General features: G+C 39.6%; 1 protein-coding gene across 2 annotated transcripts in view; it reads right to left on the reverse strand.

Annotated features, from left to right (window-relative positions):
- The window catches only part of ANO10 (anoctamin 10), a 168,781-nt gene that overhangs the window by 135,060 nt on the left and 10,703 nt on the right, over positions 1-23,018 (reverse strand). For both annotated transcript variants that reach the window (XM_069958598.1, XM_069958599.1), the window contains exons 3-6: positions 18,309-18,491; positions 14,204-14,338; positions 2,102-2,221; positions 417-986 (exon numbers count right to left, since the gene is read on the reverse strand). In XM_069958598.1, the coding sequence (XP_069814699.1) occupies positions 417-986; positions 2,102-2,221; positions 14,204-14,338; positions 18,309-18,491 (1,008 nt within the window). The remainder of the gene's footprint in view (positions 1-416; positions 987-2,101; positions 2,222-14,203; positions 14,339-18,308; positions 18,492-23,018) is intronic.

Consider the following 23,018-nt stretch of genomic DNA (forward strand, 5'->3'; position numbering starts at 1 on the left):
AGTCTCTACAACATAAACAGCAACTGGGACCAACAGCCCTGTGGAGTAAGATCCAAATTGGCAGGTGGTAGTGGAGAGGTTCCATGCTAGGAAGCCAGCTATCCCAAATTCTGACCCGTAATACATAAAATGGAAGAAGTCCAGCAGCATCCAGCATTAAAGCACAATCTTCAAGCTTTCTTGCATCATGAGCACAGAAAACGCAGCAATGTTTTGACCCGACGGTCTTTATCAAGCCTAATGAAGACTCAGGTCGCTGTGTTTCCTATACTCCTGATGCAATAAAACTTGAAGTTTTTCCATGAATACTGGATGCTGCTGGACATCTTCCGTTTGATGTCTCTACAACATGGCAAAAAAAATGGCAAAAAGTCACACTGTCTACCTTTTTTCTTTATTTTATACCCTGTTCTTACCGTAATTCGTGAGAAATTCTGCAGCATATCTGTAAATACGATTCATGACTTCAATCACAATGGCATAAATAATGCTTGGAACAAACAGAAGAAGGCTACTGAAGGTTGACTGTTGCTCATGGTCATATCTTATGGCCAAGTCCTCCAAATCAAAGTAAATCATCATCACATAAATTGCAAAATACAGGCTAAGGCACACAAAAGGCACAGATACAAGATATATCCGTAACTGCCTCTTAAAGCTGGAGTAAGTAGGTTCTTTTTTGCCTGTGACGGGGTTGACGCCAAGCACTCCATGAAAGCCAGGTCTGGGCTCCTCAAACTCCCTCTTCATTAGCAGCGTGCCCCATCGGTAGGTCATTGTTGAGCAGTAGCGCTTCCATACTTCCAGGATAACTGTTGACCACACCAGGTTGAATGTAGCAAAAATCACATATTTATCATAGTCCTCCCAGGCAAAAAAGTAATAGGGTATGCCAATGAGAGCCATTGGAATTAAGGCCAAGGTAAAGTATTCTAGGAAACCAAAGTATAATCCAATAGTGTCTCCAAAGTAATGGCGGATTTCATCTGCAAATACAAGGTACTGGTGAATACAGATAAAATAAAAAGCTATCGAAAAAATTTTTGTATTTACTTTCTCATTTTCTAAGGATATTTATATGTTTATCCCAGGCAGGTTTACATTCAGTTACTGTAGATTTATCTAGACACAGGGAAAAAGTACTGAACACATGAAAGAGAGGTGCAAAAAACCAATAAGGGCAATGTTCTCTTACATTTTTCCTTTCCGTTTATTATTTTTTTGAAATGACATCCTTCATTTTGAGTTCAAAATTACGTCAGTCATTTCTTGTTTTGCACGCCCATCATTAAAATGACGGCTGTTGGTACATTATTCTAGTTCAGAAAGACTGATTGCCCTTTGGCTGTGTCTTAAATTAAAAAATATCCATTGAATTTAATAGCAAAGATGGTGAAAAAAGAAAAAAAATGTGTGAACAACTAAAAAATAACATCTGTTGTTTGCAAAAGATGTCTGTGAAGAATTGTCGTGATCATTATTTTGACGTCCATGCAAACAACAGTAAACAGGTTCCAACAACACTGCTATCTTCAAAGAGTCCTCAGGGACAGAAGAAAAGGGGATACATGCCAGTAGGTCAGCAATCCAGACAACTGCCACTCATAAAACAACCAGAAAGAAAAAGTCTGACAGCATCCAGGACTGAACTGCAAGGTTTTTTTTATTGCATTTCCAGGTACATCAAAGAACATGCCACCTTTGGACTTGTTCTGGTCTTCATCAAGCATGATCCATTAAATTGTATGCCCTCTGCTGAAAGAATTGACACGTCAAGTCTTTCAGCAGAGAGCGGAGGGCGCACAAGTCATCCTATTCATTGAATAGCACAGGCAGAACTTCAAGCAGAGTCCGCGGTGGAGGAAATTCTACGAGAATTAATTTGTGAGAACGGGCTCTATAAGGGCAAATTGGTTGCAGAAATTTCTGACTGAAAATACTTTTAATTCATCTAAGCAGGGTTGTTTTGGAAGCAAGCTCATGGATTTCTGCACACCTTGTTAAGGGGATTGAAACAATCACAGAAGTTTTCAGTGACAAGTCTGACACAAGTGAACACAACCTAAAAAGTCAATAAAAAACATGAGTAAGGTATTCTCACCTATAGGCTGATAAGCAAACTGGATTTGGTGGTACCATCGGAAACTCAGTCGTTTTAATTCTTTTTTGTCATGTAGAGGAAATATCTGAATCAATAAACCACTGGTCTGCATTCTCCTGACTAAAACAAGAAGGAATCCAAATAAGATATACATGTGAAGCTGGGCATATACATATATCTACAACAACCCACAGTCCCACAAGGAAATGGAAATAAACTGTTTCCAAGGAAAACTAGAAGATTTATTGAACATACATCTCTGGAGAAAACATCTAAAATAACTGGTATGTCATAAAAAAAGTTACTCAACTTTTTTATATAAAGAAACTATGAAATGATATTCATTTAACTGTGTTTTTTTCTTTAGAATAACTTCGGAGCTACTAACCATGAAACATTACAGGTCTGCAAATTAAGTTAAAGTGTTATAGGTAACTTTTCAGGATAGACTGGTGTGTGTTTCTACAAGCACTATATCTGACCATTAGGCCCACTCCATTTCCAGGCACTGATGGAAATTTGGTGTCAGTGTCATTATGTGTCCTGCCATTGACAGTCACCCACCGTTGTCTTTGTTTGCAGTGGTTTTGTGAATGAGAAACCTGGACTGCTATGGACTGGAACTATACAGTCTTTAGCGACAAATCCAGGTTGGAGTATGGAGGCCTTGTGGTAAATGTTTGAATTCTACTTTTTCTAAGGAGCAACACTCTGCTCAATAATAGTATGATCTGGAAAGCTGTTGAATGCAAACAATTGTAGTGATACAATAAAAACTAATCAGCAATAAGATATCCTGAGGCCACGTATGTTACCTCTCATGGCAGGACTTCCAAGTAACATTGGGTGTGGGTGGGCATTGTTCAGTAGGATAATGCCCACCCACACCCAGCAAGGGTTTTCCAAGAGTGTCTACACCAGCTTACAACATTTCCTTGGCCTGCCCACTCACCAAATTTATCGTCCATTGAGCATTCATGAAATGCATGTGCAGGATTTATAGGCCCAGCTGCAACATCTGTGAGCAAATGTGCCACAGGAAATCGTATGGAACCAGTATGTGTCCATGCCTAACTGTATCTCAACTTGTATCTATCCATGGTAGGGTTTTCCCCAATAAACGTATCCTTTTTCTCTTATATTGTACTCACATATATCATTACATTCACACATCCACTAAATCCTACAACTCTTTCATGGTGTTATTTTTTTTCTTGTCAATGGAGTGAACTCAAATAATTGAAGAACATTTTAGGGCTAGTTGATCTTTGATCTTTGTCTCACACTTTCCCGTTATTTGTTTATTTGCATACTTTCTTCCTTATAGCTTTTTAACACTTTTTCCCCCTCACATTCCTATTTTAGTAGCTAAAGGCCCTATTACACCAAACAATTAATGGCCGTACTTGGCCGATTACCGGACATTCCAAGCGATAATCGATTGGTGTAATCGTGCATGTTAAAAAACCACGATCAGTTGACATGCACCTGTTGAAAAATCACGATAGTGACAGTGACGGCCTACTGCACGTCGCTCTGTATAATAGTAATGGCGGCAGCAGACCGTGGCTAACTTATATGGGCCACCCGGCTGAACTAAGGATCACCGGCAGTCCCTCCCACTGCTCCCTGTGGCCTCTCCCGCTTGCTATCTGTGTGTGTGTAATAGCCCAGGCAGCGATCAGGGAACGAGAAGAAAGCGAGCGTTGAACTGACAGGTCAATATGGTGCCATGTTATACAGTCTTTAGTCACTCAGGGAGTATGAAACTATAGGGTCCTCTTATAGGGTGGGTGCTGAAAAACTGCGGAATCGGATTGGAAAAAAGTTGCTGCATATGGTAGGAGGAGCTCATAAACGTCCGCATCCCCGCCGTATGTGCCAGCAATATGAAGGACAGAGCAAGCTGCAGGCGTCCAGAGTATGAAAAAAAGAAATACGGTAGAGTGGGCCCAGATGTTTTTCATTAATTTTTATTTGGTGTGCTTTGGCAGAGGGGTAGTCTTATACAGCAAGTATATCCCAAACTCTATATTTTAACTGGAAAAGTTGGGGGTCATCTTATACGCCCAGTAGTCTTATACGCCAGAAAATACAGGGTATATATTATTAGCAGCATAAAATTTCAGAAAAAAAAGTTAAGGCGAGTCGCTGCTGTGGAAATGGGAATTTGTTTATACCCTACCTTCCAAAGTTTCTATATGCCTAAATTACCTAGAAGCTTCCAGGAAGCTATTATATCGCTGGTAATTCACTCTATATAGGCCAGGGATGGGGAACCTTCGGACCCCAGCTGTTGCAAAACTACAATTCCCATCATGCCTGGACAAAGCTTTGGCTGTCCAAACATGATGGGAACTGTAGTTTTGCAAAAGCTGGAGGACAGAATGTTCCCCATTCCTAATATAGGCTCTCTAAGATCTATCTCACAGCTTTGCTGGAGAAGTAGCAAACAGGTAGAATCGCTTATTCACATATGGCAGACGTGCGAGACCCTAAAGCCATTATGGGCTCAGATGGAAAATGTGATCAATAGAATACCATTATTACTATTAGAATCCATTATCCTGTACCTTGGGGCCCTGAAGTTGCCTTACTGTCACAGAGTCTGGATTCTTTGCCCTTAAATCACCTGACTGTAACGTTTCACATTCTTACAGCTACTCATACTGCCATTGCTAGAAATTGGAAATCTGCTTTATTCCCCTCCATTTCAAGCATATTGACCATGGTACAACATATTTATACAATGGAAGGTCTCCTTGAACCGCATCTTGGTAGCTATACTTCCTTTAAAAGGAAATGGAGTGAATGGCCTGAACAAATCTAATAGTACATGGTTATTATAAAACTACTGTCCTATCTTAGCTGCACAGTATGCAATTTTCACTAAAAATTTAGGTTTTAGTTATGGTTTATTACCATTTATTATGTTCCAATGTAATGTCTGACTGGGCTGGTTGCCCCCTCCCCCTTGTTTTCCATTCCCCCCTTGCCCCCACATTCATTCATTCCTTCCTTTACTTCCCTGATCCTTGTAATTCTAATTGTATTTAAATGTTGTCATTGTGGTTCGGACAATCAGACTGTATGTGATTTGGTATTTCATTGCTCTGATGTCCTCTATTGTACAACTGTAGCACAACAATGTTTGTATCAGCATTACTTTCTTTCCTGTTAGGTTTATTAAAAAAAAAAAAAATAAGGCGTTATAAAAAAAAATTGTAAAGAAAATTGCAATAATTTTATTATTTTAAGCAGTACTCTTTACACTAAAACGGTATTCTGTGGGTCAGTACAATTACAATGATACCCTATATATAGAAAGTTTGTTTTATTTTACACACTAAAAAAAAGTTAACTTAAAATAATTAAGCTTAAAATTGCCCTATTCTGACCCCTATGAAAATGTTATTTTCCTGTCTACAAGCAAACTGGGCTCATTTTTTGCACCACGATCTATAGTTTTTATTTATACCAATTTCGGATAAACAGGATTAATTCATTTTTTTCTAGGATATGATGAAAAGTCAGCAAGTGTGGCATGTGGGCTATTGATTGCTTTGACACTTATTACACTGCACTGATTTGTAAGGGCCGTATTACTCGGCCCGATCAGTAATGTAAATGAGTGCTGATCTGCTAGACCAGCGCCCTCTTAGGGCCCTATTACACCAACAGATTATCTAACAGATTTTTAAGCCAAAGCCAGGAATGGATTTGAAAAGAGGAAAAATATCAGTCTTTCCTTTCTCTGTTTATAGTCCTTCCTGGCTTTGGCTTCAAAGATCTGTCAGATAAATCTCTGTGTAAAGGCACCCTCAAGAGCAAAAATGTAGTGACAGATTCCCTTCAGAAGAATAAGATATATATATATATATATATATATATATATATATATATATAGCACTCAATAATAAAACTGTTTATAGTCCATTTCTGGCTTTGGCTCAAAAAAAAAAGTTAATCTGGTACAATAGAGCCCTTTCTAAGCTTATTACACGTGCTTTAAAAGTTTAAAATTATAAAGTTTATACATACCTCTCCCCGAAACATAACCCAATTACTTCCATAAACCATATTAGCGTAGATTGTCTTGTTACAATACTCACTCAATCCCTTTCCTTTGTTTTACCTACCAAATCCTGGGATGGTACTTCCTACAATATCTAATATATTTCCATAGGATAGTCAAATGTATAATATGTATTTCTGCTTTAAAACTTTAATAAAAACTTTTAAAAAAAGGTTTTACAGATTAAGATTATCATTAAATTTCATAACACTAAACTTATTCAAAGAATGCCAAAAATCCCTCTTGAAAGAGACAAGGACCATTGGAGGCATTGTTTTCAATGTGATTCAATATTGATCTTAGCTACTGGGCAAATATTCTTAAAATATATATTTAACTAGAAGATACTTTGTTCGACTTTGCTTCCGTGTTTTAGAAAGATGCTTCTGGGTGTGTCAGCTGTACTACAGTGACTCCTAGTGAAAAGTTAACATACTGTAAGACAACTTGTATTTCCAGAAATAAACAAGATTTACACAATGGCCACTGAAATCAGCCAAGAGCGACAAGAGTCACCCACAGGCTATGTCAGACATCTGTACGACGTGTTCTAAAATATTCCTTTGATAAATCATATACAACTCAATAGAAGTGTTCAGGTAGCCATGAACAGACATTCTACTGCCATGGATACTATTAAAAGCACACTGATTGTTGTACAAAATATATCCCAGTCACTGCTTAGGCAGCTCTAGATGTATAGTCTGTGTTCAATGTAGTAGGACATGAAATAGTGTGTACTTTATATATTTTGGGTATTTTTATTTCATCTGCTACTCTCTGTAACTGTAAAATGCTTCCCGAGTGTAAGGCGGCTCATGTGTGATATAAGAGCTGTGCGCATAGACACAATCACCTGTCACCATTGCAGCTGGACCTGCCCCGTCTTGTATTTTACTATATCATGCCACACTGATTTTTAGTAGGCTATTTTACAGAGATAGTACAATACCCCATCCACATATACGGGGACATTTTCCAGCAATACAGATGTGTGGAAAATACACAGCAAAATTTGCAGTAGTAATTATCTGCGGCATCTAGGCAGACTTTAATCTCTTTAATCTATTGTGTTCTGGGTAACCACAGGGCAGGGTCCTGATATTCTAAACCGGGTGCTATGCTGTCTACTCAAAGGACACTCATATCTTGTAGGGATACAGGAGAGCCAATCAATTAGGGAATACCCCTTTAATAACAATATGATATACTTTAATTAATAACTAAAGCTACATACATATAAAAATAAAATGCCATGCACATTAAAAAAATTCTAAAGTCATCCAATATAAACTATAATACTGACAAAAAACTCAATTGGAAAAGCACAAAAGGGCTCACAATATTGATTGTGCTAATAGATTTAATCACTCTAAGGATTTTAAAGTCATTTAGAAAAATCTGGCTCAATATAAGTGGTTGCCAATTTGCTAAAATGAAAGTTGGTAAGTACGAACTAAATAGCATAATATTTCACAGTGCAGTTAAAATGTCAAACCTTATATCCAGTCTTAATGTAAAAGTTTAAAGTAGAACTTTGGTGAACAATGAGATGGATCAATTAAACTGGCAACTAATAACTACTAAGGGCAGGGGCTCAAGCTGGGATTTAAAGGGGTGTGTCAGGAGGAAAAACTTTTGATATATTGCTACTAGAGATGAGCGAACCTAGAGCATGCTCGAGTCCATCCGAACCAGAGCTTTATTCAAGTTCAGCAGCCCGCGCCAATCAAATGCCGATCGTTCGCTTATCTCTAATTGCTACCCTTACATAATAAACGTGCTATTCTTAACTTGCCATGCTCCCCCGGTGTCCTTCTGTAGCACAGAAACCCAGAAATATATCAAACGTTATTCATCGCCAGAGTAATATCAAACGTTATTCATCGCCAGAGTACCATTTTAAACACATTGCCCAAATTTATCAAACTGTGAAAACCAGAAACTGGTGTTAACTGCCCACAGCAACCAACCACATCTCATCTTATATTTTACCAGAGCCGAAAGCTGAGCTTTGATTGGTTGATATGAGCAGTTTACACACTCCAACAAGTCTGAGCTTAGTTCAAGCAGTAAGTAGAAATTACCAGCACTCTTCAACCTTAAGGTGAATATTACAGAATGTGAATAATTCACATTCCAATCTGCTGACACTGTTAGATAGCTGTTAAAACAGGGAGACACACAGTTCCCTTCATATAGCCATCTGTGCTTCTATAAAGTAAAAAAAAAAAATTCTTCTGTACAGAGCCTCAAAAAGGCTTTCCCGAACCCCTGAACTGCTGCAATTTTTTTTGACAGTTGTATTTTTTTATCAGCACCCTTCATTTTAACATATGATGTATTGCAAAGCACTGAGAAAAACAAAATGACATGTTGAGTTTTTTTAGTTTAGATTTTTCTTCTTTTAAACACTCACCGGCCACTTTATTAGGTACACCATGCTAGTAACGGGTTGGACCCCCTTTTGCCTTCAGAACTGCCTCAATTCTTGGTGGCATAGATTCAACAAGGTGCTGGAAGCATTCCTCAGAGATTTTGGTCCATATTGACATGATGGCATCACACAGTTGCCGCAGATTTGTTGGCTGCACATCCATGATGCGAATCTCCCGTTCCACCACATCCCAAAGATGCTCTATTGGATTGAGATCTGGTGACTGTGGAGGCCATTGGAGTACAGTGAACTCATTGTCATGTTCAAGAAACCAGTCTGAGATGATTCTAGCTTTATGACATGGCGCATTATCCTGCTGAAAGTAGCCATCAGATGTTGGGTACATTGTGGTCATAAAGGGATGGACATGGTCAGCAACAATACTCAGGTAGGCTGTGGCGTTGCAACGATGCTCAATTGGTGGCAAGGGGCCCAAAGAGTGCCAAGAAAATATTTCCCACACCATGACACCACCACCACCAGCCTGAACAGTTGATACAAGGCAGGATGGATCCATGCTTTCATGTTGTTGATGCCAAATTCTGACCCTACCATCTGAATGTCGCAGCAGAAATCGAGACTCATCAGACCAGGCAACGTTTTTCCAATCTTCTACTGTCCAATTTCGATGAGCTTGTGCAAATTGTAGCCTCAGTTTCCTGTTCTTAGCTGAAAGGAGTGGCACCCGGTGTGGTCTTCTGCTAGCCCATCTGCCTCAAAGTTCGACGTACTGTGCGTTCAGAGATGCTCTTCTGCCTACCTTGGTTGTAACGGTTGGCTATTTGAGTCACTGTTGCCTTTCTATCAGCTCGAACCAGTCTGCCCATTCTCCTCTGACCTCTGGCATCAACAAGGCATTTCCGCCCACAGAACTGCCGCTCACTGGATGTTTTTTCTTTTTCGGACCATTCTCTGTAAACCCTAGAGATGGTTGTGCGTGAAAATCCCAGTAGATCAGCAGTTTCTGAAATACTCAGACCAGCCCTTCTGGCACCAACAACCATGCCACGTTCAAAGGCACTCAAATCACCTTTTTTCCCCCATACTGATGCTCGGTTTATATTGCAGGAGATTGTCTTGACCATGTCTACATGCCTAAATGCACTGAGTTGCCGCCATGTGATTGGCTGATTAGAAATTAAGTGGTAACGTGCAGTTGGACAGGTGTACCTAATAAAGTGGCCGGTGAGTGTATATGGTATATATGGGGAAAAGAAGGATTATTAGAATTTTTACTATGGTGGCATTATTTTTTGTATTTTTTTAAATTTTTTATGGGTATTCCCATCTTAGGTAGTTCTGTCCTATCCAGAGTATGAACAGGATAGAGCATATCTAAGAGATTGCAGTGGTTCATGACCACTTGGGCTGGGTTGTCGTTATCAAGATTGTAGGGGGAACCACCACAATCTCCTAGATATGCCCTACCCTGTGAATGGGGCATAAATACCCTAGATGGGAATACACATCCAACCAAACCATTGTAGGTAAAAGGTAAATGTTTGGATCAATATTAGAGGGTGGGCCTTGCGGCCTGCTGCAGATATAAGGTTGGAGCCGCCAGTGTGTTAGAGTCCTTTTTTTATGAGCCAATTACTAATAATGAGTAGAGAAGAGCAAACCTCAGGCACGCTCTGCATTTGATTACCGTTGTCTGTAGAAGTAAGATGCAATCCTAAGGCTGCCTGGAAAACATGGATACAGCCATAGGCTGTATCCATGTTTTCCATGACTCCCTAGGGCTGCATCCAACTGCTTCAGCCACTGGTAATCAAATGCAGAGCGTGTTTGAGGTTTGCTCATATCTAGTAATGAGCATGCTTTTCTAGGAACACTCATTCACCCAATATGTATAGCCTGTGTAAAAGAGAGAGCGATAACACAATGAACAAGCAAAAGGCTCATTTATCAGCTGAGTAAATCTTTTGTGCGGCCATAAAAATTATGGTTATTGGCCGCACACCGCCCCATTCTAAACGGGGGATATGTGGCTAACAATGCAGTATGAGCTTACAAACGATAGCTGGATCGATCAAGTGGCCAGTTTAATGCATTATCATCAGTGTGGCTTGACCTCAGCGATCACACCTGTTTGCTCCGTACCATTGGGCCATGTAAAAGGGCCATTAGAGGAAAAAGTCTGTTTCTGATAAGTGTCCATAAAGACTCAAGCCAGGTCAAGTGTTATGTATGAGGTACATGGGGTAAGTGTAGATTCTTGCCCAAAATAATTAAATCTAAGAGCTATATCATAAACAGTGGCAGTGATATGCATCACTCTCCACACCTCGGGAACAGGTAGAACTGGTTATATTGTCCATTAGGAAATTGTGTTTAGGTGTGATGTGGCTCTGTGTAATGTTTTAGAGACATTTTTATAGTATGCAACAGCATTTTGCTTAGTCCATTTTGTTATGCTTGTGTTGGTTAAGGAGTAAACCAGCTGTAAGTAAGGGAAAGAGAAAAGACGGAAGATTAGACTTTTGGTTACAGTAAAAGAAGTCAACCATCTAAAACAGTGTCATCCCAATCTTCTTTACTCAGAGAACGTATAACACAGAGCATAGCTTAGGGCCTGTATTTAATATAATGAATGTGTAGAAAATCAAATGTTGCACATGCCTGATTAAGAGTGAGGATCACTTGCACAAATTGCTGAGTGACAAGTACTATATTTTCTTTGAATATAATATATATGCTACTACTATTGGGAAGCAGTTTTAATCTTTGCCGCTGATGGCTGCTTGTAATATCAACTCTACGATCAGTGGCTTCAAAGTCAGATGGGAGTTACCATTCTCGGGCTCCTATTCTGTCCTTTCCCTCTCCGTTACTCTGCATCTCTGCCTTTCTAGATTCTCAGAGCCTCAGAATCCCATTTTACACAACACAGGGTTGTGTTGTACATCCCACGTCCAGCAAGTTCTGTGCACAAGCCCTATTTAATAAATAGGGCTTGTGCAACAACTCATTGGGTGCGGAACATTGCTTGGCAAACCGATCCCCCTGCGTGATCTTTGTCTCTACAGGCCAAACTGTGGAGAGCACAAGAAAACTCATCATGTAGTAGGAGAGAAACTACTGCCCGAGGTGTCTGGCGGAGGTCTATTCCCCTCTCCCTTCTGAGGTTGCATGTACACTGCCAAGTACACATGTGAGTCGGGATAGCTGACATCTATCTAACTTGTATGACCACTATTAGACTGGGTTAACACAGTTCAGTTGACACAAGTAATTCAGTGATAACAGGTCATAAAAAGGGAAAAAGAATCATTTTACTCAAGAGTTGTAGAGGGCATGCTGAGCTGCTGTAAGCACTACCCCTCCCCAACCTACCCTGTATGATTGATATACAGGGCCTGGCTTCCAGACCTGAGTCTTGTACATGAACCATGGACAGCAGTTATCAACTCATGATATAAAACTAATATAATACCATTCACTTTCTTCAGAAACACCTGTCGTTAACAAAACCTGCTCTTGCCGAATCTAAAGCTAGCCTGTCATTTTAAAAGATTGTTACTCTCTGTCCTGGCCTCTCTGTTAGGCTCGGTTCACACTGCACTTTTGCAATCTGTTTAACGTATACATTTTATGGAAGAAATGGATGCAAAAAACGGATGCAATTGGGTGTCATCCATTTGCATCCGTTTTTCCATTGACTTCCATTATATAAAAAAACAGACACAAAAGTAGTGTTGACTATGTTTTTCTGTCTGTTAAAAGTAACCAATTAAAAACGGATATGTTGAATAGATTGCAAAAATGCAGTGTGGAGGGAGTGCATGTTTTTTTTGTTTTTTTTTTTGTTACTATGAATATAATGTTAGGGCAACATACATAACCATGGAAACTCCAGTGATCAGCCACTGTCAGGACTGGTCAAGTAAACATGTTAACATTACAAGATCATTGTTAGTCAGTGGTTACAGCCATATGTCACTGAGCTGAACATGCTGCCAGTGGTCAGCGTGTTACAGTGTCATGTGACCAACACAAAATTCCCCTCCTTGCTAGCTAGATGAGAAGAAGAGGGTTTGGGCTGCATGGCGAGGTAGAGGCATGTCCCTGTAATTCACTGGTTCTATCCACTTCACTACCCAGCCTGGGAAAAGATTATGTAGTAGCGTGATTATGTGACCAGTAGTGACTATGGTCGAAAGCGCACTCCTGATCAGCACGTTGACCATGACTATATAAGTTATCTTGTCAGAATATTTAGTTTAACAAAAACAGGTGTTTTCTTTCACGTGGAAACCATTGGTACAAAATAAAAAAGTAATAATGGATACTGCCTTTCATATCTACAAATGGTGCTTCAGCAGATCCATACACGTTAGCAGTCCGATGAGGTTTATAATGTGAAGGTTATTTCTTCTCCACCTGTTGGACCCTGGAATACTGGCTCTTGCTTCGGGAAAGGACGGATGCAGCAGATATCTAGGAAGTGATAGCTTCAATGATAGCTACTTGCAGAACTTTCCCAGATGAGTGGTCTCTAACCTTATGCCCTTACATTTTACATACCAGAGATTGTTTTTGCTTTTTATACAGTAAGTTCTATTTTGAGACTCTGGAGACACAGGCATTTACCTCGTAAATGCATGCTGCAACCTTACCATGTTACAAAGCAAAAAGTGAACAGTATTTTTAAATACTAAATAAAGCAATGTCTCACCTTCCCCAAGGGACTGAGTGCACTGATAAAAGTGTGCACACTAAATCACACTGCATAATAGATTGAATTCAATATATTGGCTGTTCAGGTCACCAAGAAACGCCACAACTTAATGAATATCAAGATTCATTAAAAAAATAATAATTGGTCTCTCTTTTGCTGTTACTAAAGACCAAATTGCATTAGTGACGGAGCCTCAACTGCAGTTTTCAGTAAGGGAGACACCTAGTGGCCAAATTGCATTTTATTTCATATAGAAAACAATGTCAGTAAAACAAATGAAGTAAATTGCAGGGATGCCCTTGCTCAGTGCCCATTTAACATCTCTTGTTCATGTGCATGAAAGGACAGGAGCTATCAATATAATGGTGATATACTGATAAGTTTATCAACATTATACTGCAACATATGTGAGTGCAACCTAAACAACATTACCTTTTATATGTATATGGTTATGATTTTATTATATTTTTAACATGAAATAAAAGGTAATATCCATATACAGTAGAAGTGTGTCTTGGTGACCTAGAGAGCTCATATAATGAATTTTATCTGTAAGACCATATGTATATAACATAAACACCGAGTTGAGCAGAGAGTAGGCTTTCTTAGGTAGAAAAGCTCTGGGATATGAACAGTCTTCACAGATCCCACTTCTGCTTATTTACAATGTATTGCAACATTTTACAATACCAATTTTTCTCTTACTCTACACAATAATCAGTATTTTTAACCATAATAAATGTATCGACTTCTATGTTACTTTTAAAAGTAATTATCGATTTCTTGATCATCCCTCGCTGCCAGTACACTGTGCTGCAGCCCTGGTGTCTCTCCAGAACTGTTCAGCAAGTGGTTCTCTTGTTTCATGTAAGATTAGTCCGATGGAATAGGACTATAAAATGCACTTACCTATTGATTTTCCAGGATAAAGCTTGGATTGGGGATAACCAGGAATATTTGTCTCATCTCGAGCACGAAGATTGTCAAACTCATGTTTAATGATATACTGACATTCGGACATGTTGAGAAAATTTTCTCCATCTCCTACAATAGATTAAGAAAGTAAAATATTACAAAACCTTTGGGTGCAGCACAGTATGTATAGTCAGCAAAATGTAAAGCCTACAGTAAAGACAAGAAAGTGAAAATAAGAGGAAACCATCAAAAAGCTAGCCACTGCTGAGGGATATTACAGCCTTCTTATGTGTGCATACCCAGGACACACAGCAAGCCATTCATTACAGAACACTATTATGCAGTCAAAATACTAAACAGGTTCACAACCTGGAAACAACCCCCGTCCATATATGTGCCCTCCCGCAAACTTCCAATGAGTCAGAAAGATAGGTCGCTCAGTACAAGTTGCTCTCATTACAGAGATACTCCCTTGTAGTACACTCTTAGCCATTCAGAATGAATATCATCTAAAAATAAGACCTAGCTTAATTTTGCAGGCTTTTTGAAATAGGCTTGAAAAATAATCTCTGCTCCAAAAATAAGCCCTAGTTACAGTCAGCTGACCAAATCCCTGATCCCCTACCGATCCTCACTCAACACAAGCTGCAGGGGTGGCAAGATGAGGCACAGTAGGAGACTATGAATATGGAGGGATGGAGGGTAGGTGGGCCAACTACAGAGTGGGAGGGAGCTATAAAGAATGGGGACTACCTGTGGGGGGGGGGGGATTTACAGTACCACTATAGAGAGGGGAGGAGGGTATACAGTATGGAGGCCTAACTAAAGGGGAACTTTCAGTATAGGAGCCTAACAATAGTGTGACATACAGTATGGTAGCCAACTACTGTATAGAGTGGGGCTACAGTGTAGGGTACCACCGTGTTTCTCTGAAAATAAGACCTACCCCAAAAATAAGCCCTAGCCCTTTTTTAGAGAAAAAAAAATAACATAAGACCCTGTCTTACTTTCGGAGAAACACGGCACTACATTACCCTTGCAGAGTCCATTGAAGGGAAAATGCCATGCCTGTCCGCTGGAGAAAAAAAAAAGTTTTCAGCTGTGGCATCACCTGACATTGCCTATTTGAGGTAAAACCCTCTAAGACTTTATCAACCCAGTTATGTTTAACCTCTGCAATGTGATGCCATATGTACCAACTTCCTAGAAGGAACTTGCCAGATTACTAAGGAGGTGACATCATCCCCATGCAATGACATGCCTAAAGAGTCCTTACTCCCAATCTTCACATTATGTTTAACCTTTCAGTAAATAACAAAAAAAAATTGCATAAAACATTGAATACACTTTTTCCAGGATGCATATGCACTAAAAAGTGCAATTAACTACAAAAGAACACTTTCTTGGTAAAAAGAAACCCATGAATAGATTTAGCATGTGTGGCAGGTGCTTTCTCCACACATTTGTCGAGATTGTGCTAAAAATGAACTGTGAACATAGCTTTAGCACCCCTTCCCACTCCATGATGTAGAGTTACGTCCATACTAGAGTTACATTCATACTGTATGTACGACCTATAAAAACTAAAAAGACTTTACATAAATCGAAAGACTGAAAAATGAAAAAATAAAAAACGTGATAGGGGTCAGAACATGAACATGGTGATGCATGCTTTTTATTTATTAAAGGAGAATTCTAGCGCAAATTTTTATTAAAATATTGTATTCCCCCCCCCAAAAGTTATACAAATCACGAATATACACATATTACGGGAAAGGCACATAAAGTGTTTTTTTTTCCCTGCACTTACTACGGCATCAAGGCTTCACTTCCTGGATAAAATAGTGATGTCACAACCCCACTCCCAGAGCTGTGCGGGCTGTGGCTGCTGGAGAGGATGATGATGGCAGAGGGATGCTTAGTGTCCCTCCTGTGCCCTGTGTCCCTCAGTGTCCCTCTGTTATCATCCTCTCCAGCAGCCACAGCCTGCACAGCTCTGGGAGTCGGGTTGTGACATCATAATTTTATCGAGGAAGTGAAGCCTTGATGCAGTAGTAAGTGCAGCAAGAAAAAACACGTTTTGTGCATTTCCTGTAATAAGTGTACACTCACCGGCCACTTTATTAGGTACACCTGTCCAACCGCACGTTACCTCTTAATTTCTAATCAGTCAATTACATGGCGACAACTTAGTTCATTTAGGCATGTAGACATGGTCAAGACAATCTCCTGCAGTTCAAACCGAGCATCAGTATGGGGAAGAAAGGTGATTTTAGTGCCTTTGAACGTGCCATGGTTGTAGGTGCCAGAAGGGCTGGTCTGAGTATTTCAGAAACTGCTGATCTACTGGGATTTTCACGCACAACCATCTCTAGGGTTTACAGAGAATGGTCTGAAAAAGAAAAAACATCCAGTGAGCGGCAGTTCTGTGGGCGGAAATGCCTTGTTGATGCCAGAGGTCAGAGGAGAATGGGCAGACTGGTTCGAGCTGATAGAAAGGCAACAGTGACTCAAATAGCCAACCGTTACAACCAAGGTAGGCAGAAGAGCATCTCTGAATGCACAGTACGTCGAACTTTGAGGCAGATGGGCTACAGCAGCAGAAGACCACCCGTTACTAGCATGGTGTACCTAATAAAGTGGCCGGTGAGTGTATATTGGTAATTTGTATAACTTTTGGGAAGCAATACAAAACTTTAATAAAAATTTTCGCTGGACTTCTCCTTTAAAAGACAAAAAGTATGCAAATTTGGCATGAATGTAATCGCATTGACCCGTAAAAAAAAAACTTTGACCGTACAGAGAATGCAATTGTACAACTAGTCCCAAAAAACTTTTACCTAACTTTCACAGTACAGTAAATGTAACGTATTAAAGTGACCTCCATGAAGTTAAAGCAAAATGTTCTGAGCACTTAAAAGTGTTGTTGAGCTGGATAAACATTTCCTTACTTTGGTACATTGCTTGGCACAATATGGCACGATCCTTTCCTGGTCTTCTGGTTTTTTTTTTACTGAAACTTGCACTCAAGTTCAAGGGTTATTACCATTGTTAAACTTGTAGGGCCAGTCAAATTTTTGCGCATTCATTTAACAAACTTGTCTCCTTCTCCTTATAGGCTGCTCTTTCCACTGAATTATTGACAGTTCATTGTCTAGGGCCTACTGACCACCACTCTGCTCTAAAAGCAGTGGTCTGGCTGTATATATAGCTATAATGTAGATGTAAAGAGGTAAAGTGGGAGATGTATCAAGCAGTTTTTACAGTAGGAATGTTCTGTGTTGCCCATTGAAACCAATCACAGCTCTATTTTAACTTTTTTTTTTATCATGGCTCATAAATTTTTTAAAGTTGACAAGACTATTCCTAAAACAGCTTAAAAAAAATCTGTGTATGTTTACCATAGCTATATCATTATATACCAGCCAGATCACTGCTTTTAGAGCAGAGCAGTGGATGGTAACTTAGACAACGAGCTGTCAACAATGGGATGAAAGGAGAGGCATATCAGGAGGAGTCAAGTTTGCTGAAAAAAAAAAAAAAAGAAGATTATTTATAAATATATATATATATATATTTATATATATACACACACACATATACAGTATATATAAAAAAATATGTAACTTAACAAGCCATACAAGCATAGGATTCTGCTACAACTTAGCATAGTTGTCCTGATTACTATAGGCCCTATGACCACCGAACTTACTCTCACAGTTCCACGCTAATGCGCTGTTAAACAGCTAATAAATAACATGCTGTGCAAGAATCTGTGGTAAATGGCTAATATGCACTGCTTTCTTTAAGGAGAATTAGTATCCCTGTCAATATTCAATAAATGAGGCTTCCCCCATCAACAATAAGGGGGCTTCAACAGAAGAAAACTAAAGAACTGAGTCTATCACTCAATAAAAGAAAGAAAAGCTGAAATTCAGTATAAATGCATAATAAATGTAACTGCACAACAGAAAACACCACAATGTATGCACTCTCCTGTCTAAAGAATGAAGTATGGCTAATTTAAGCACATGACTAAAGAATGGAGGAAGCATTCATGTGCTTCTGAAGCAGAATAGCTTGGTATTTACTTACTTACCCATAAAATTTTTGTACTCTGCCCGATTGCTGTATAGGAAAGGTCTCATGGTGCCATCCTCACTTTCCTTTACAAACCCTACAGCCTCTGCTCCGAGTAGAAGTCGTCTGGTGGAGGCTCCGACAACATAAATATTTTCCTCCTCTTCAGAAATGACTAGTGGTTTGATCAACAGCTGAGCACCTTGATTAAAAAATACACAGTGTTATTAAAAGAAACACACCATAACAGAAAAAGGTAATAATACTTTATAATGATGTTCCCCATCCACATGCTCAAAACCAGGGGTGTAACTACAACTGTAGCAGCCATAGCGACTGCATCACAGGGCCCTGAATCAGGGGGTCCCATGGCCGGCTCCTGCAATACACTGGGCCCTGTGAGCTGTCATTTGCAGCACGAGGTGACCGAGCGGGACTTCTGGGTTCTGCAAATGTCCCTTAAACTGCAGGCACTCCTGACCAGTGCTTGCAGTTATGACTACACTTGACAGCTTAGTGGTCGGGGGGCCAATCAAAAATTTTCTATGGGGCCTAGCCATTCTAGTTACGCCCCTCCTCAAAACAACATTGAAGATCTTATGAAAACAGATAGTCCAATGGCTAGTCCAATGGCTAGGCATGTTTCATAAATATTAAAGTGTATTTCCAACTCTGAAAACAGTTTGTGTTGAAATAATGAATATAACAGAAAAATATGGGAATCAGGTAAAAAAAAATGTCACATTTTAAGCATAAAAAATTTTTTTCACTTGCTGATCAACTTTAATCCCAGTGTCAAAGAGCAAACTGCTGTGCCAAGGAGCCATCGCCCCAGCTCAGCCCTTCCTTCTAGGTCACTGTTTGAATTTAGCTAAGTCAAAGGGATTCTCCTGTATTGTCAATGTGACACCTAAACATATTAACATAAAACGAAACAACAGCACTTCCCTAATGAGGTGATTAAATATTTATACATTCAGCATTACTTTCACTGTATGTGATAGCACAGATAAGCATGCATATAAAAACTATACGTAATTGTATCATAATGTCCACCATAGTATAAAACATTTGATTTTCTAAGACTTATTTGAAAACCCTATTAGAGGATTTTCTGGGGAAAAGAAATTTTACCAAATATTTTGTATGCCTCCCTATTCACTCGAGAAAAGAAAAAAAAAAAAAAGGGCCTGCAAGTGGACACAAAACATCATCAGAAAGAGAAAGAAGAGGACAAACAGAAGGACCAGAAGATATAACAGCGCCAGCACCAGGGGATTGGGGGTGCACAGGCAAGCATTTATTTTTCACTGGAAAACCCCTATAAGGACTCAGACAATTTTTTGCTTTGCATTTTATTTAACTCCTCACCTTCTAATAAACATAATTCTTACTTTGATATCTACAGAGCTTTAGAGGCTTGCACTTCCAGGGATCAATATGACTAAGGGCCCTATTACACAACACGATACTGAGAAGCAAACGAGGGCCAACCTGTCAGGTCATTGCTGCCTTGCTCCTCGTTCCCCGCTCCATATCTGTGCTATTGCATGCACAGACATCGAACAGGGAGGAGTGGGGTGGGGGCTACAGGGAGCAGCAGACCATCCTGGTGTCCTATAGAAGAGAGCGACAACCAGCAGACCGTCACTATTGTTATCGTTGTGATACGTCACTTTTTCAGATAACGATCAGCCAACATTCGGAAAGAATTATGTTGGCCCGAACAGTAGTCTTGCCAAGGTTGTTGTATGTTTTCTGTGCTGCACCCATCTGGATAGATGAGAGTACCTTCAAAAAGGTGGAGTCAATTCTGAATAAGCTCATCTGGGGAAGGAAACGGGTGAGACTGCGACAAAAATGTTTCTGTTTGCTTAATGGTAGAGGTGGAGTGGAGTTTCCGGATATTAGATTGTATTTCTTAGCATCCCAGTTAAATTATCTGTGGAACAGAGGCAAGGTGGAACTGTATAAACATCTGGAGAGAGAACTGCGAAGTACTTATAATGATATGGTTGAGATCAGGTAGGTGCCGGATATTTTTCCCATTCTACCTTTTTCAGGCAACCTGACTCTAAGATCTCAACCATACCATTATAAGTACTTCCCAGAATTAAAAAAAATTTCAGATATGCAGTGGGAGAGAATATTAAACAATGCGAAAGATGCCTCAGCAAACCAAAACCATCAAATGATACAATTGCATATCTTATACTGGCTATACTATATCCCATATTTTTGGGGGAAAAAGGACTCAGCAGATTGTGCAAGGTGCGGGGAGAGGGTAGGGGATTGGTTGCACATCTTTTGGACATGTCCATCTCTGAGAGGCTTCTGGAGTGAAGTAATAAAGGCTATAGAAAAAGAACTTGAGTTGACAATAGTACCATATCCATCGTTAATAATTCTGGGGGATGACTCCCAGTTAGTGGATCTGAACAGTAAAAGGAAAAAAATATTGAACAAGAGATTGTTTGTGGCAAGACTTATGATTGTACAGAATTAGAATTCGAACGCGATATTGCATGTAGAAGCTTGGAATAGAATGGTTAAACAATATGTAAAATATGAAAGTATGGGTAGATGGAAATGATTAGAGTATTAATTTATATGAGTTAATTTATGTGTTTGTTTTTTATGGCCACCGGGGGGGGTATAAAAAAGGAAAAGAATGATGTTGTGGGTTTTTTCAACGATAAATGATTGTTGTTATTGATGATGATGTTATTGTTAGTATAATGATGAAATTTGTAATAAAGACCATTTAAAAAAATAAAAAAGAAACTATCAGCCAACATTGTGCACTTCGGCTGATCATTGCCTTTTAACATGACCAAGTGGGATCAATAATTAAGAGATGAGCGAACCTCGAGCATAATCGAGTCGATCCGAACCCGAACTTTTGGCATTTGATTAGCGGTGGCTGCTGAACTTGGATAAAGCCCTAAAGCTATGCGGAAATCATGAATATAGTCATTGGCTGTATCCATGTTTTCCAAACAACCTTAGAGCTTTATCCAAGTTCAGCAGCCACCGCTAATCAAATGCCGATCGTTCGGATTCGGATTGACTCAAACCCAAAACCCGGCTCGCTCATCTCTAATAATATGAATTGAATTTTTATGGTAATTCAGGTCCCAATTGAGAAGTCAGTAGCACAGCAATCAAAGTCCAGCAAACGACGAGTGTAAGGCAATGAAGACCAATAACATGTGTCTTTGGCTAGCAGACACCTGTTTAAATAATCAGAAACCCTCACATGCCAGGGCGACTGACATTACAGATGTTAGTAGGGTATGTCCCTCAGACACAGTGCCAGACAGAAGTGTGTGACACACCAAAGGAAGTTGAGTGTGCATGTAGGAGCAGCCAAAGTGTGTAACTCGCAAGGAACGCCAAGGTTGAATTGAAGGAGGATGGCACCGAAATGGAGTCAACAAGCTGCATGCTAAATTAAAGGGGAACTCTAGCGCTGATAAAAAAAAAAATCAATCATAAACATAGTTTTTACATTTAACATCCCTCCGGAGACTGTCTCTGTTTAAATTTCCTGCTGTTTGCAGGTCCCTGAAGCTCCAGTTGGTGGCTTCATTTTTTCTTTACTTCTTGGTTTGGGCTTTCCCATGATGCACTTTGTCTCCAGTGATGTCTAACTGACTCTGTATACCTGTTAGATGGCTTACAGCTTGTTTAGCCAATCAGAGCTGAGCAACCTGTGTCATCTGACAAAGGAAGGCTGGCTTAGACCTGCCTCCCTCTTAATGATGTCATTGTCACAAAATGGCTTCCACAGAGCAGCCTGGGGTCCACAGTCATTAGGAAAGAATGAGTTTATTTCACTTCCTGGTGGGGGGTTAAGGAGGGGGAGATAGGGAAGGGGGGCAGATAGGTGATTGAAGCATAATACAAATTTATATAACTTTGTAATGTGTTTCAATTACTGGGAAAAAGCTTTTTGCTGGAGTACCTCTTTAAGGTTAACAAGCAAAGTACAAAAACAATAGAAGCACTTCTAAGACTAAATCAAATCCCTTCCACTCATGACAGCCCTAGTAAAGGTAGGGAGACAAAAACACAAACTATGACGAGGGGCAGGGAGGGGCTTTTAAGCTCTCACCTGCTTGTTTCCTTACTAACCTGTCAACTAATATATTGTTAAAATTTCCCAGAATAGCCAAAGGGGTCTGCGGGACACATCTTGAAATTTTTGCTAAACTACTTTAGAGTAGGGTGGGGTGGCATATACAGCTAAAAAAAAAAATGCAAAGATGCTTGTGTAAGGCTAGGTTCACACTGCGTTTTCAGCATCCGTTTAACGCATCCGTTTTTTGCAAAAAACGCATGAAAAACTGATTGCAAAAAACGGATTCATTTGTGTGCATCCGTTTTTCCATTGACTTCCATTATAAAAAAAAACGGATCCGTTTTTTTTGACGGACCAAAACGGACAAAAAAACGTTGCTGACCCTATTTTTCTGGACGTTAAAAAAAACGGATCCGTTAAACGGATGCTGAAAACGCAGTGTGAACCTAGCCTAAGCTGTTTTTAAAAGAATACATACACTTTTATTTTGCAAAGTTAGATTGTTGATAAGGTTGAAAAAAAAAGACAAAAGTCCATCATAATCAACCTATGACCCTTTATTAGGGTGGGTTCACATTGAGGAATTCTCGCGGATAAACTTCGTGGAATTCCGCCGGCTGTACGTGCTCACAGACGCGCGCCTTT

This window comes from Dendropsophus ebraccatus, chromosome 2 (assembly GCF_027789765.1).
Source record: "Dendropsophus ebraccatus isolate aDenEbr1 chromosome 2, aDenEbr1.pat, whole genome shotgun sequence".
NCBI classification, from domain to species: Eukaryota; Metazoa; Chordata; class Amphibia; order Anura; family Hylidae; genus Dendropsophus; species Dendropsophus ebraccatus.